Consider the following 14,030-nt stretch of genomic DNA (forward strand, 5'->3'; position numbering starts at 1 on the left):
GATATCTCACGAGTCTTTTAGCAGCAGATATGGTCTCTCCTATATCCGACAGTAGTGATTGAGACAAGAAAGTCTCCTATATGGTTTCAGGGCTTTGATTATGTTGCTGCCTTGATCTGTTACCCACAGGTAAAAGGAATCGTCAGTTATAACGTCCCACGGGTTTAAATTGGGCTCAGGCTGCACGGTGGGAAGAAGTAACAAGTTTGTGCAAAAACTCAGGAAATGTCTGGAGGTCTCCACCCCATGTACGGCAATGTCTCTAACAGCAAACTGGACTACTTAAATATAACTCTACTTCAGGTGGCAATTATTATCTGAGCTTCTGTTTATCAGTTTTCATTGAGACAGGACCGTCTCCCTTCTCGGATGAATCTGGCGTGGTCTAGAAAATGACTGCTGGCCAATTTCCCCTGCAATATGGTCATTGGGGAAAGACAGAAACAGGCTCTCGGCTCAGTATTTGGCCAGACACAGGAAGCTGCAGAAGAGTGGTAGCAATTACCACAACACATCTGCCTTTATTTCTCTGGACAAGCTCTTTTTGATCTTTCTGAAAAAACACACATCATGTGGATGTTTGTATTCTGCATGCATATGTTCAAACAGACATACAGGGACAGACGTACATATGTAAACTACTACTCCTATTACCTCAGTGACATTAGCTTTGATCAGACTTGTACAACTGATCTGCCATCAAGCTCAGCTCCGTTTAGGAAACTGACAAGGTTTATTGAAATGCTAAACTTAGTCACATCATACTTCCTCTCCATGCACATGTTTAGCTTGAGGACTTTTTCAAATAATGTTTAAGTATTTTAACTCCGGTTTCGTGCTGCATCTGGTGCTGATCTTGCTCATTTCAAAGCACCCCATTTTAAAAAACAAACAAACACTTCTTCTCTAAGGCCTGACTTTATTTGTAATGTAGTGCAGCATTTTTTAAGTCTTGCTCATGGTGACGATGAAAATGATGTCATTGTTGGCTGATAAAGGGCTCAATCTACGAGCCAGTGAGCAACAAGAGGGTGAGCAAAGTGAGCCAAAGGGAAAACCCACCACTGAAAGTCCAAACATAAGATTGAATCGTTGAATGTATTTAAAATCATTAATGTAACAACTCTAGACACATGCTGATTTACTCACCATAAACTCTCAGGTCGTACTCTCTATGCTGTTCTCCCCCGGCGTTGACAGCCACACAGGTGTACCTGCCTGTATCACTAACCAGTGCACTGTTCAGAGACAGCACTCTGCCACCAGACAACACCTGGGGGGCAGAAACAGGTCAGACATTTGGCTTATAATGTGTATTTTTAATGTACTGTAATTCTTATCCTTATTTGAGGAGAGACTATGCCACATTTTTGCCTCATTATAAAATTTGACATAATGATAGTGATAAGTTTCGAAAATATGAATACACCTGTATGCCATGTGATACACTTGCCACAGGGCTGCCATCTTTGAGCCATGTGAGGCTGGGTGGAGGAACACCGGTGGCCTCACATTCCAGCCTGGCAGCCTCGTTAACCACAACTGTTACTGTACCACCCCGGCTGGAGATGATTGGAGGCACTGCAAGGAAAGAAATGGAAATGATTGCATAAATGCATGACATATAGTCAGATACAGGACAATTCTACATTGCTGCTGAAGTTTTAAGATGTTGGATACGGTGGATAACTGAAGTATATCTTAACCCTGTCTCTTAGTCATCTCTTAATTATAGAGAAACATTGTTATGATGTCCACACATCAGATTTCAGACTACATCAGCCAATCTCAGTTTATTGCATGTCATATAAAAAGACACTCACCGTACACCTGCAGGCTGTGGGATAGCTCAGCAACTCCAGCCAGGTTGACCGCTACACATCTGTATATCCCTGCATCAGATAGTTGAGCTCGTTCAATCTCCAGCACCTGGCCACGCTTCAGCATGGACACCCCAGCGGCACTTGTCAGCGGCCGGCCATCTCTGTACCAAGTGATAGCTGAAACACAAAGGGTAATTCAAAACGCATTACATAAAAAAAAAAAACGACATCAGAAAGAAAAATAAATAAAACATGGGACATAATGAAATAAAATTAAAATGAATATAGAATAAAGGAATAATAGATAAAGCAGGATAAAGGAAAACCGGTTGGAGTGCAGTTACAGAGCAGAATCAACACACAATTCAATAAAAAGCAGAAATGTTTTTAGCCTTGTATTTTAGCTTTGAGTTTAGGGTTGGATCACATCTGAAATCACATGTACATTTGATCCAGATATGTTGTGAATAGAAGCTAAAAGCTGCTTTGCAATGTTTTGTTTTAACCCTCAAAAAAGTAAGCAGACCATTTCCGGGTGACCTTAAAGGTCTCGAGAGTTGGGAACACAGTAGCAGATCAGAATATTTTGACTCATTTTACCATTTAGTAATGTAAGTAAGTAATGTAATTCACTATTTGACTACTTGTGATTGTGAAATTGGTGAGCCCATAGTAATGGGCATAATGAAAAATAAACATTTATATTTATATAAACTGTATATATTTATACGTATGCATTTTTTTCCATGTTTTTTGTTGAATAATCAACCAAGCAAAATAGCTGACAAACCAGAGCTTTTATATTTTTGCTTAGGACAAAGAAGCTTACATTAAAACAGATTGACTAAAAATGTATTTTCATATGTACCATGGTTTCACAGATATCAGATTGTTGGACGTAACACATCCCAAGAAAAGAGTGTTCAATTACACTGGAATGTGACTTCTTATCTGTACTGAATTTGCACGCTGGAAAGAAAGTGGGAAGAGAGTGAAGCTGCCTGTAGGGAGTCATCTGAGATCAATTTTCCGCAGTTCCATTAATGGTTAAAGATAAGGAAAGCAGCGGTACAGCCAATTCCAACTCAGCCGTCAAGAGACAACTACGCCCTGTAGCCTGCGAGTGAGCACAGCAGGGCGAAGGAGGAAGTTTGTGAGCCGTCTTACCAGGTAATGGGCTGCCTGTGGCCTTGCACTCAAGCTCAGTGGGAAAGCCTGACAAGATGGTCTGGTTGATGATCTCTCCAGAGTTTGGGATACTGGGAGGCTCTGAGAGACACACACAAGAACAATAATTTATCAGATGATACTCTTCTGCCTCCACCTAGTCCCTCGACACAGGAAGCAGAGAGAAGTATATTTGACAGAAACCAGGAGGTGAGTGAGACAACGGACAGAAACATGCAGAGATAGTGCAGTGTTTATCTTTAAGTTACCATGGACACTGAGCTGTATGTGGTGTTGGGCTTCACCAGCTGCATTGGTGGCCAGGCAGGTGTATTTCCCAGAATCCTCTAACCTTGCCTCTATGACCTTTAGCATTCTGCCTGCCGACTCCAGCTGTGACAAACACAAGCACAAACAAACACAGGACACACAGAATTCAGACTTGTAACTTCTTCATATGTTAAAATGTGATCATAAAAGTACATTCTACATTTCAGAAGAGTTCTGGAATCAAACAGCTGATGCCAATCAGTCAATACAGGCGTGAATTCAGTGCTTTGCCAGAACTAATCCTAGGCTTTATAGGGTTATGTGTTAAAAACACATCACAGGCAAAAGTCGAAACGTCAACTGTAATTGTAAGCCGGAAAAAAGAACAGTGCCTTTTTTTTTCTTCTATGTGTTGCACTGCAGCGATTCAAGTTACCACCCTGAAACAAAACAGTGTATTTTAAATTCAGCGACAGTTTTTGAACGACTTACAGTGTTCGGTGCATATCAGCAGCATCATTCTGCATGTAAGGTTTCCCTGCGCCTATTCCAGTGGTATGCCATTTAAAAATGGACAAATTAATAATCAGTCAATCAGGAAACCAACCTTAAGGTGCCCCTGTGTTGTGTCGACAGGTCGGCCATCTTTAAGCCAGGTGATGCTGGGAGGAGGGATGCCGCTGGAGATGCATTCCAAACTAATGGGCTTGTGGAGAACCACTGAACGTTCAGCAGGCCCGGTGGTACGAATGGATGGAGGAACTGGGGAGATGAAGAGGATAGTTATTCTCTTAAAATCACTTTGCAGCAAATTTGGAAAAAAGGACATTACCCAAAGGCAGAGAGTAGTATTTACCCAAAGTGGGTAAATTTGTGGCTTGCATTTAAAGCACAAATTACATTTATCTGAATTATAGTACCTGTCAGAAAACAATACAATTATAGTGCAAAACATATGACAAAGCATTTTAATATTTTACCATGGACAACCACATTGAAGTCCCTCTCGTGGTCTCCTGCTTCATTAGTGGCCACACACTGGAAACGAGCCGTGTCAGAGACCTGAGGGCGGGAAACGACCAGCCGTCGACCGCTGGCTGCCACCCTCAACCCCTCACCCTGTCTGACTGGTTTTCCATCTTTATACCACCTGGAAAATAATCATTTTACAGTAAATATGTGTGTACGTATGCATGTGTATTTGAATCAGTTTATCTGTATGCATGAGATGGAGATCCTACGTGATGACAGGTGCAGGTGTTCCAGTGGCGTGACACTCCAGCTCCAAAGGGCTGTTGATGATCACCGTGCTGTCTGTCACGTCATCAGCTCCATCAATGAAAGGAGGAACTAGGATTTAAAAAGAAAAAAAAGTATTTCAACTTCAAGTTCAATGTATTCAACTCTGGGAAACCACAATAAATGCATATGTTATTTTAATAATGATATTTTCTTATATTTTACATTTTTAATTGGAAAATGAACGAACAAACTGTTATCCCATTACTTTTATTATTATTCCTCTGTTTTGGCTGCTGATAGTAACAATAACAAAAAAGATCAGTAAAAAGGGTATGAGGAATGTAGAGATAGAATCTTCTGCCTGGGTCTCTTACTCTGAAAATAAATCTTCTGGTTGCAGGGAAATGGCAGGTGTGGAATGGACTAGAAATCCATTGGGGTCTCCCCGCGCAGGTTTAAATCCTGCCGACAACGGCATAATATTTTTCCAGCTGGCACAAACTGTTAAAGAATAAACTAAACATGACCGATTGTTGGAGTGATAAGGTGTGCTCATAGGGATTAAACACGGGAGATGGCAATTCCTAAACTGCGACAACTCCATCCATCTCATGCCAAGAAGATGGACTGCCTTTCCCTCAGGCATTTACTGATTGTGAAAGAGTTAATGGTTGAAATACACATTCGCAAATCAAGTTTTTACTTAGATGATTTATCCAACTTAGAGCTGATGGGAGTGTTTTCTGGATAGTTCCCGATTAATGATGACAACTCAAGCCACATGGCTCTACATATTACAATATGGCTTAGGTAACCTGGACCAACATAAGTCCTCAACAGATATCCTGGCTCAAAGCAGCTATAAAACACTTGTACCTGGGTGGCCAGTTCAGGTAGCAACTTTCTAGGATGTCTTTTTATATACTACACTAAACTAAAATAAACTAAACTACGCTAAATCAAATGTTTGGCTTCTATTTATTTCTTCAACTGCTGTTCATATGATATGCATGGAGACAAATCCTTTTTTTCATTAACAGTTTGAGTCAAAAACTAAAATTGAGGTCCAACAAAGAAATTGATATGGAAAGAACAGCAAGGCCACAACATGCATACACAAAAGCAAGCCAACATCCTAGAAAAGTTATATTTTATAAAATAAAAAAGGTACAGTAGGCATTTTTGAATATAAAGATAGCCCACTTGTTGTCATCATGTCTTGTTACTTTGGGTCTGCCAGATGGTGACAATGTAATAAGTAAACAATGAGGCATGAGTGTGTGTATGTGCTGTCAGTATATTACATCGTTATTTTTGTGTGTTTTGTATACCTAAAACTCTGACGTCGTATTTGACCTCCTTCTCTCCAGCGATGCTCGTAGCCACGCAGACATAACGTCCGGAGTCTGACACCGTGGCTGAGAGGATTTCTATTTTACTCCCCTGCTCGAGAAGACGGACGCTTTCACCATCACGCACAGGAACTCCATCCTTCAGCCAGGTGAGGGAGGGGGGAGGGTGTCCCCCAGCCTCACACTCCAGAATCAGAGACTTACTGAGGATTACTTTCCTCTCAGTTGGCCCATCATCACCCCCTGCAATGGTAGGAGGCACTGGGGGGGGAAAGATGCATTAAAAAGAAATGGAATAAAAGAAGGGTTAAGCTTCGAGGACTTTTCTGCTTGACTGATATCTTATTTACATTTCACACACAAGGCGTTCATCAGCCAATAACAAGGAAAATTGCTTTATGCATCAAGTCCTCCATTCTGTATCCGTTTTTTGTTCTTCAAGGACTTTATTTTTACAATAAATTGCTTGCTGACTATCCACAGCAGTCTGATGCAAAAGTCTTCATGCTGTGTGAGTGAAACCAAATGCCTTAAAGCTCTGATTAATACAATAATAAGATTCAGATCTCCGAACATATGAGAAGGATTGCAAATGCAGAGACAATGGAAACTTATGTTCCAAGAGTTCCTCAGTTCAAAAACCTGATTTAATGTGAAAATGTGCTCTGAATTTTCGAAATCACATAGTGATGAATTTCTAAAAGCTTTTGTTTAAAGCTGAAATACAGCACAGTAAAAAAAACTAAATGTGTGTATATGATCAGGTGTCAGATGTCAGGTTCTTACAGTAGACGTCCAGTTCATAGCTCTTCTCAGCGCTCCCGGCTACACTGGTCACCTTGCAGGCGTACTGGCCGGCATCGGACGCCTGCGCCCGAGGGATCTTCAGGTAGTGGCCTCGCTCAACGTACTGAACCTGTCGGTTGGACAGTATGGCCTCTCCATTTCGGTACCAGGTGATGCTAGGAAGCGGCACTCCGCGTGCCTCACACTCCAGTGTTACCACCGTGTCGAGCAGCGCTGTGACCTCTGTGGTTATGTTACCACCTTTGATGGAGGGGGGCACTGAAACAATGGCACACAAATTATGAATCTGAAATACGTATTTCAGCTGTTTTAGTCATGTTAGGTTACGTGTTAAGAGTAGGCTTTGTACATAGCGCCTGACTGGCTAGGATCTGTCAAAATCCACACTCACCATAGACACTGAGGTTGAAGTCCTTGGACTGTTTGCCAGCTGTATTCATGACACTACACTGGTAGCGTGCCTTGTCCCCAAGACGGACACTTTTTATCCTCAAAACCTGACCCCTGTTGGTGACCTCTACGTTGGGATCACCAAGAAACACCAGCCTAAAAACAGAAGTTTAACTCAGTTTTTTTTTTTTTATTAGTTTGATTATTTTTACCCTAATAGTAAATACTCTAATATTGGAAGGCACTTACTTCCTGTCCTTGTACCACTGGATTGTGGGAAAGGGCACTCCTTGCACCTTGCACTCCAGACTGATCTCCTGTTTGACAATGGCTGAAACATCTCGAGGAGAGACTGACTCTACAATGGTTGGTGGGACTGGGACACAAAGAAAGAGTGCATATTAGCTGACTCATCTAGAAACTGAATAAATGAGAAAGCCCAAAAGTTTAGAGTCCTACACATGTGGCAACGTTTATGTATTAAAAGGGTTTAAAGGGTTTTCCATTGATGTAGAATTAATTTCAAGATCTGTATGTCCACTAGTCAGACACACACAGCACACAGCTCTTTCCATGTAATTCTTTAGAGTTTCCATAGACCAGTGATTCTCAAAGTGGGATCCTGGGCCCCCTAGGACAGACCCTGTGGCACTCTGCTAAGGGGTCCATAATTATTTTTTAATTAAAATTGATTAAAATGATGTATTATTTTGTTTTTACAAAAGGCTTCATGGTTCAACAAATTATATTAATTTTTTTAAATCTATAATAGCTCATAGATAATGTTCTAATCTAACAAATCTAGAACTTCTAGAATCTGTGTTACATATGTTACAATACATATCGAATACAGTATATTTTTAATACATTTTTCTTATGTTGTTCTTTCACATAAGCAAGACTATAGAAGTGTAAAAAATTGGCTACGTCAAATTATTCCAAGGGACATACATGAGGGGGGTTCCCTTTATATTCTCTATCTTCTAAGGAGTCCTTGGCTGCAAAAAAAAAAAGAAAGAACCTCTGCCATAGACAACTACTGTACTAACTGCCCTTACTCACCCAGTACATCCAGGAAGAAGTCTTTTTCTGTGCTGCCAGCGATGTTGATGGCTTTACAGCTGTAGCTGCCTGCATCTGCTGTGGCTGCCTTCAGTAGTCTCAGGGTTTTTCCCATGTCAAGAATCTGGATGCTGTTACTGAAAACTACCTGTCGATCAACATAAGTAAATTAAATCAAACACAAAAGCAAAAAACGCATAAGTTACAGTTTGGGAAATACTGTCTGACAGTAATTATGGTGCGTATTGTAAGACATCATGATAAAAGGATCTAAACTCTAAGCCAAAGATCTATTCAGCTGAGAAATATAATTTACAAAACATGAAAAGTTTTAAATTGTTGCTTAGAGTCAAAAACATTCAGAGAGCAGAACATCCGCCGTTAGATTGCTCATTATTATCAGATTAAAGTAAGCACTCTGAATTTCCTATCTGTGCCTTACTGAAATAACTTGTAAGGCCGCCAAGGGAACAAAAAGCAGCCAGCTAACTGGGATGTTACAGCAAAGTGTGTGCTAACTTTCTGTTCTCACATCAATCATAATTATTCTGGCATTATAGCTTTGACTATTGCTGCCACCATGGCTGGCCTGTCTGGTCTTCACACACACACACACACACACACACACACACACACACACACACACACACACACACACACACACACACACACACACACACACACACACACACACACACACACACACACACACACACACACACACACACACACACACACACACACACACACACACACGATCCACGGTGGTTTCAGGTCTGTTCTCTTGGACAGTGTACCCTGTGATCAGAGCTCATTCAGACTTTATGAGCACTTAGTAAATGAAAGGAAAGGTCATTATATTTTCTCATTACTTTTATGCTTGTAAAGTTTTGTGATCCAATCCTCATAGATGACTTACTAGACCACAGTTTAAGTATAGGTTATGAAAAGTATAAGGCAGCATGTTCCACTCTGACTGTGTCTTTGATGTGCGTATTTACCTTTACAAGTAACATTTGTACAAAAACTGGATCTTAGAGTTGTAAACGTAAATTAAATTGTTTTGTATAAAACACAGTTTAACAGCTTATTCAATGGGATTTCACCTACAGGAGCCCCATCCTTGTACCAAGTGATGACAGGGGTCGGACTTCCTATGACATCACACACCAAGCTGGTGGACTGGCTCAGGACCAACGACACGTTGCCTGACGTTTCCCTGTCACGGAAAACTGGGGGCACTGTGGAAGTTTCAAAAGTGATAACCAAGCTTTATTTACGCATTTCCACGGAATCAAATGCATGCAAAATATAAGATAGAAGGTAACGTTTCAGTGATGTGTCAGCAAATGTCTTGTAAACCTATTCCAAAGTCACAGGTCAGAACCAGAGAACAGGTCAATCACCGTTAACTTTGAGCTGGTACTTTCTTTCAGTGGATCCAGCATCATTGACAGCAGCACAGGCATACTCTCCGTTGTCCAGCGGGGACACAGAGGCCAGAATAAGCAGTGTACCATCCTCCAGGATGGACACACCAGGCTCATTACCAGTCAGTTCCTGGCCATTACGCAACCACCGAATCACTGGCTTGGGAAGACCTGAAAGAGAGAAAATGACGTGTGATACTTGACATAGTCATCATTATTAGTGAAAGTATAGTGCATACTTTTAGCAGAACTAACTTGTAACGTCTCACTAAACCGCTTATTATAGGAGTATGAGTAAGCTTTGTTTTTCTGCACAGAGTAACAGAATGATCAATCATCTTCTTCTTCATAATATCAGTGTCTAGTTGGAAATTTTCCATTACCTTTGGCAGGGCAGGGGAATGCAATTCGCTGATTTGCAACTCTTTCCTGCAGGGGACTATTGAAGGGGGGCTCCAATACCTCGACCACAGGGGGCACTGAGAACCCACAGACACATAATCAATGACAAACACATTACACAATACACTTTAACACACTACAAAGCATCTCCAATTGTTTTCAGCATGCATCTTTGAAACTTATACTGTATTGAATCAGTTGTCATTCAAACAAAGAATTACAAACTGAAGTAAAAATACAGTACATTATGTCTTACTTTACTTTACTTTTTTTTACAATGTTTTGTGCGGCAGATGCCTGATCCATACACAAATTGTTTCTAATAATTTAAAATTAGAGTTGCTTCATTAATAACGATTTTTTTTTCAAATACCAAAGACACACGACAGTCAGACATTTAATTTTGACCAACAAAAATCCAACTTAATATATACAATATATACAACTCTGAAAACATTTCAACACACATAAGTATAATGAACACAGTGCTAGTCTATGGGATCAAGACCTTGAAACCAACCTTGCACAAGAAGGCGAACTTGGGCCTCGTCTCTGCCTGCAGTGTTTGTGGCTGTGCAGGTGTAGGTTCCTTCATCAGCCAGCCCCACATTCCTCAATGTCAGGCTACCATCAGGGGATACTGGGTACCTCTTACCATCCTTTGTCCAGGTGAGGGAGGGCTGTGGAACCCCTCTCACCACACAGGGCAGATCCACAGGGTGACCCACCTGTACCTTCATTACCCTGGGGCCAGCCTGAATGCTCGGGGGCACTGCAGGACAGAAGATGTAATGAGCTTTAGTAACATCATCTGCACCTGCACCTTCGATTACATGACAGTTAGATGAAAATCAAACATTTTATAAATTCACTCAGCAACTTTGATCCAAATGATTGCACGTTTTATTATGTAATCTTTTGATGCTACTACAGCATTTACATTTAGATTAGGCATAGTAGACAAACAGTAATTCTTACATTACCACTGATAATATCAGTATTTAATCTTTTTAGTATTTATGATATACTTACCCATAACATTCAGCTCAACTGATTGTGTTAAGTTGCCAGCAATATTCAAGGCAACACACACATAAAGTCCACTGTCTGACACTCTGGTTTCCAAGATCTTCATAGAGCCTGAGGGAAGCTGAGTGTGCCTGGGATGAACACATACACACAAAAATGGCAATAAACTCAACTGTAAAGTGAAAGTCTAAGTAAAAATCAATCTTCCAAAGCATCCAAATACAAAACAAACACACACACTCACTGATTGTTTTTCCACTCAATGACTTATTCAGTAATTTCTGTAAACAGATACTAATTCTTACTAATCCACCATCAACCACAATTACAGCTGCTGTGGCAGACGCAGAGTAAGTACAACAGATCACAAAGAAGAGTATGATTTATCAGTCATCTTATACAACCACAAACTATATCCTGAGGCTCTTAACAGTCCGGAGACAGAGCACAGCAATGTAGACAGCATTGAGTTTCTCTTAGTCTTTTAAAACTACAAATCTAACTTTGAGGTTACAGCCAGGATAACATGATTTTATCAAATGTTTATTAATAATTAATAGACAATATTATTCATGGAGTGCATTTTAAAGTGCTCATAGTATGCTAATGTTCAGGTTTATAATTGTATTTAGAGGTTATATCGGAATACTTTTTTTTTTTACATGGTTTAATTTAAAAAAAAGTTTTACTGTACATTGCTTCAGCTCCTGTTTTCACCCTGTGTTTTGAGCTCTCTGTTTTAGCTACTGAGTGAGGCATCACACTTTTGTTCCATCTTTGTTGGGAGTTGCTCATGCGCAGTACCTAGGTAAGCACTGCTAGCCATTCAGTTGCCGAGTATGAGGGCGTGTCATGCTAGCAGCTAGGCGAGCATTATAACGTGTTACAAAGCGACACACGTTCGTCACGGAAGTAAAGGCTGGACTACAATAGAGCTGTTTGGAGCAGTTTGTGAACAGTGTTTTCTGTTGGAGAAGGTAAGTCCCTTTGGGGTGGACTTTGGGCTTTTTCACTTTGTAAACCTATTAGATGCACAAAAAAGATATATAACACAATAAAGGAAAGGGAAAAAAGCCAAAAAAGCATAATATGAGCACTTTAAGGCAGCAGTGTGTCTGAAAGAAATAGGGGGGATTTTGGTGAAATTGGATCATCAGTGCTGTGTGTGGTTCTCTATGGGTTTTACCTGGGAGAGAACGGGGAGATGAGCTGCCTTTCCTTGGCCCAGCTTATGGTGGGAGGTGGGACGCTGTGGACCTCACATGGCAAAATGGCATCCACACCCTCAATCACTGACAGTCTCATTGGCTTTGCTGAGCCTCCGGCACCGGCAACATTGGATCTAGGACGGACTGGACATACATACAATGTATAAATAAAGTAAAAATATGCAAACAAAGAGTTGAATATTGCTAAAATTGTCTCTTGTTGCAATGAATGTGTTATTATCTGCTATTGCTCATACTGCATTTATGTACTTTTACATATTCAAAAGGACAAAATCATACAACCCATGATGTTGCCCATGATGTCAGAAAAGCCATTCTCTACATATTTTTTTAGAGCACCTAACTTTAAAGGTGGTGATCATATTGATTGAGAGATGGACATCAAGAAAAGGTTAGTTGGTAAAAGTGGGCTACAGATAATAGCTGTCACATAGATTACAGCAATTTCTACCAGCTGTGTCAGTTAGGATGGCACACATCTGTCCCCCTATTTTCTAAAAAGCCACCTTCAACTGCTCCATCACTGCTGACAAAAATCTGAGTGAGTGGTTGAGCACTATACAGTAGCACAAGCAGAACTGTGAGGAAAGTGGAGCCAATGACTTGCTGAGCACTTGGAACTCTGCCCATTTTCAAACCTATACACATATGCTATTGAAATGACTGAGTGACTGTATATTGTAAATAAAAACATATATTAGATACTGATTTGTATTGTTAAGCTGTTGTGCTGACAAGTCATTTTCTTGCAAAATCCAACTCAGTGACAAGACCTGATCATAGTAATTATACTAATGTCTTAAAATTAGTTTAGTAACAAATTGTTAAATGTTAAATGCTATTTATATCTCCTTTATCTGTGTACAGACTTTATCCAGGTTTTAGCTGGTGATGAGGTTTACCATAGACAGTGAGCTGGACCTTCCTGGAGGCGTAGCCAGCAGCATTGGTAGCTGTGCAGATGAACTCTCCAGTCTCATTTCCAGAGGGAGAGGTGATGAGAAGGCTGCCGTCAGAATCCAGCGAGAAGGCTGGACCACCCAAGTACAGCAGCTCCCCACCCTACAAAACAAATCACAGCAGGAAAAGGGCAGGGGCCACAGTTTGTTTCATTAACTCAGCTTTATTAACACTTGACATGGTGTCCAAGAAAAAAGGTACAGTAGGATGTGTGGTTTGACATATATTCTTAAATTTATGATTTGAGTTACATTTATTTGCTGTTCGATGAAAATGCTGTGAATAAAAATGTTAATAGGTATACAATCAAATACACCAAAACACAAAGCAAATGTGAAGTCTGTGCATCATGATTCATCTCTGGACTGTCCTTTTTTATCTGATATGACTAACTTGACTTGACTTGACTTGACTGATGTTATAGAGAACAGCAAAGGAAACCACATCGTCAGAGCTGGTGCAAAACTTAGCAGGGTCTAGTTTTATATGTCCCTGTAGCCCTGTTCACTTTAACAGCATCACTTTTACAACGCCGAGAAAACTAGTGTAAAAGATGGAAAACAGGGAAGAGCTTTCCACAGTGGCTTATAGTGCACATTAACACACAATAGGGCACAAGACAGTGAACACATTGTCCAGGCCAGTGGACACAGGTAGAGCTGATTTCATGGAGCAGCACATGAGGCACATTCATGGACCCTCACACATAATCCTAGCATGTGCCGTTGTCTTGCCAGAGCCCATTAATAGAGTAAGTATTGTACTAAAAATATATAGCATCCCTGACCTTTGAGACAAAACAGCATAAAGACCTGTTCCGTTGTAGTTGAAGCAGAGCATCTGGACTATTTTAAGTTGAGTTTATCT

At 40.5% G+C, this 14,030-nt stretch overlaps 1 protein-coding gene across 3 annotated transcripts in view; it reads right to left on the reverse strand.

The window, feature by feature from the left end:
• hmcn1 (hemicentin 1) overlaps positions 1–14,030 on the reverse strand; it is a 90,617-nt gene that overhangs the window by 30,699 nt on the left and 45,888 nt on the right. For all 3 annotated transcript variants that reach the window (XM_028586733.1, XM_028586735.1, XM_028586736.1), the window contains 20 exons: positions 13,106–13,265; positions 12,161–12,326; positions 10,978–11,105; positions 10,466–10,717; positions 9,927–10,022; positions 9,520–9,714; positions 9,224–9,354; positions 8,114–8,261; positions 7,301–7,427; positions 7,053–7,207; positions 6,641–6,919; positions 5,834–6,115; positions 4,502–4,610; positions 4,241–4,410; positions 3,868–4,022; positions 3,260–3,383; positions 2,991–3,092; positions 1,824–2,000; positions 1,430–1,581; positions 1,150–1,273 (listed from right to left, as the gene is read on the reverse strand). In XM_028586733.1, the coding sequence (XP_028442534.1) occupies positions 1,150–1,273; positions 1,430–1,581; positions 1,824–2,000; positions 2,991–3,092; positions 3,260–3,383; positions 3,868–4,022; positions 4,241–4,410; positions 4,502–4,610; positions 5,834–6,115; positions 6,641–6,919; positions 7,053–7,207; positions 7,301–7,427; positions 8,114–8,261; positions 9,224–9,354; positions 9,520–9,714; positions 9,927–10,022; positions 10,466–10,717; positions 10,978–11,105; positions 12,161–12,326; positions 13,106–13,265 (3,232 nt within the window). The remainder of the gene's footprint in view (positions 1–1,149; positions 1,274–1,429; positions 1,582–1,823; positions 2,001–2,990; positions 3,093–3,259; positions 3,384–3,867; positions 4,023–4,240; positions 4,411–4,501; positions 4,611–5,833; positions 6,116–6,640; positions 6,920–7,052; positions 7,208–7,300; positions 7,428–8,113; positions 8,262–9,223; positions 9,355–9,519; positions 9,715–9,926; positions 10,023–10,465; positions 10,718–10,977; positions 11,106–12,160; positions 12,327–13,105; positions 13,266–14,030) is intronic.

This window comes from Perca flavescens, chromosome 9 (genome assembly GCF_004354835.1).
Source record: "Perca flavescens isolate YP-PL-M2 chromosome 9, PFLA_1.0, whole genome shotgun sequence".
Lineage (NCBI taxonomy): Eukaryota > Metazoa > Chordata > Actinopteri > Perciformes > Percidae > Perca > Perca flavescens.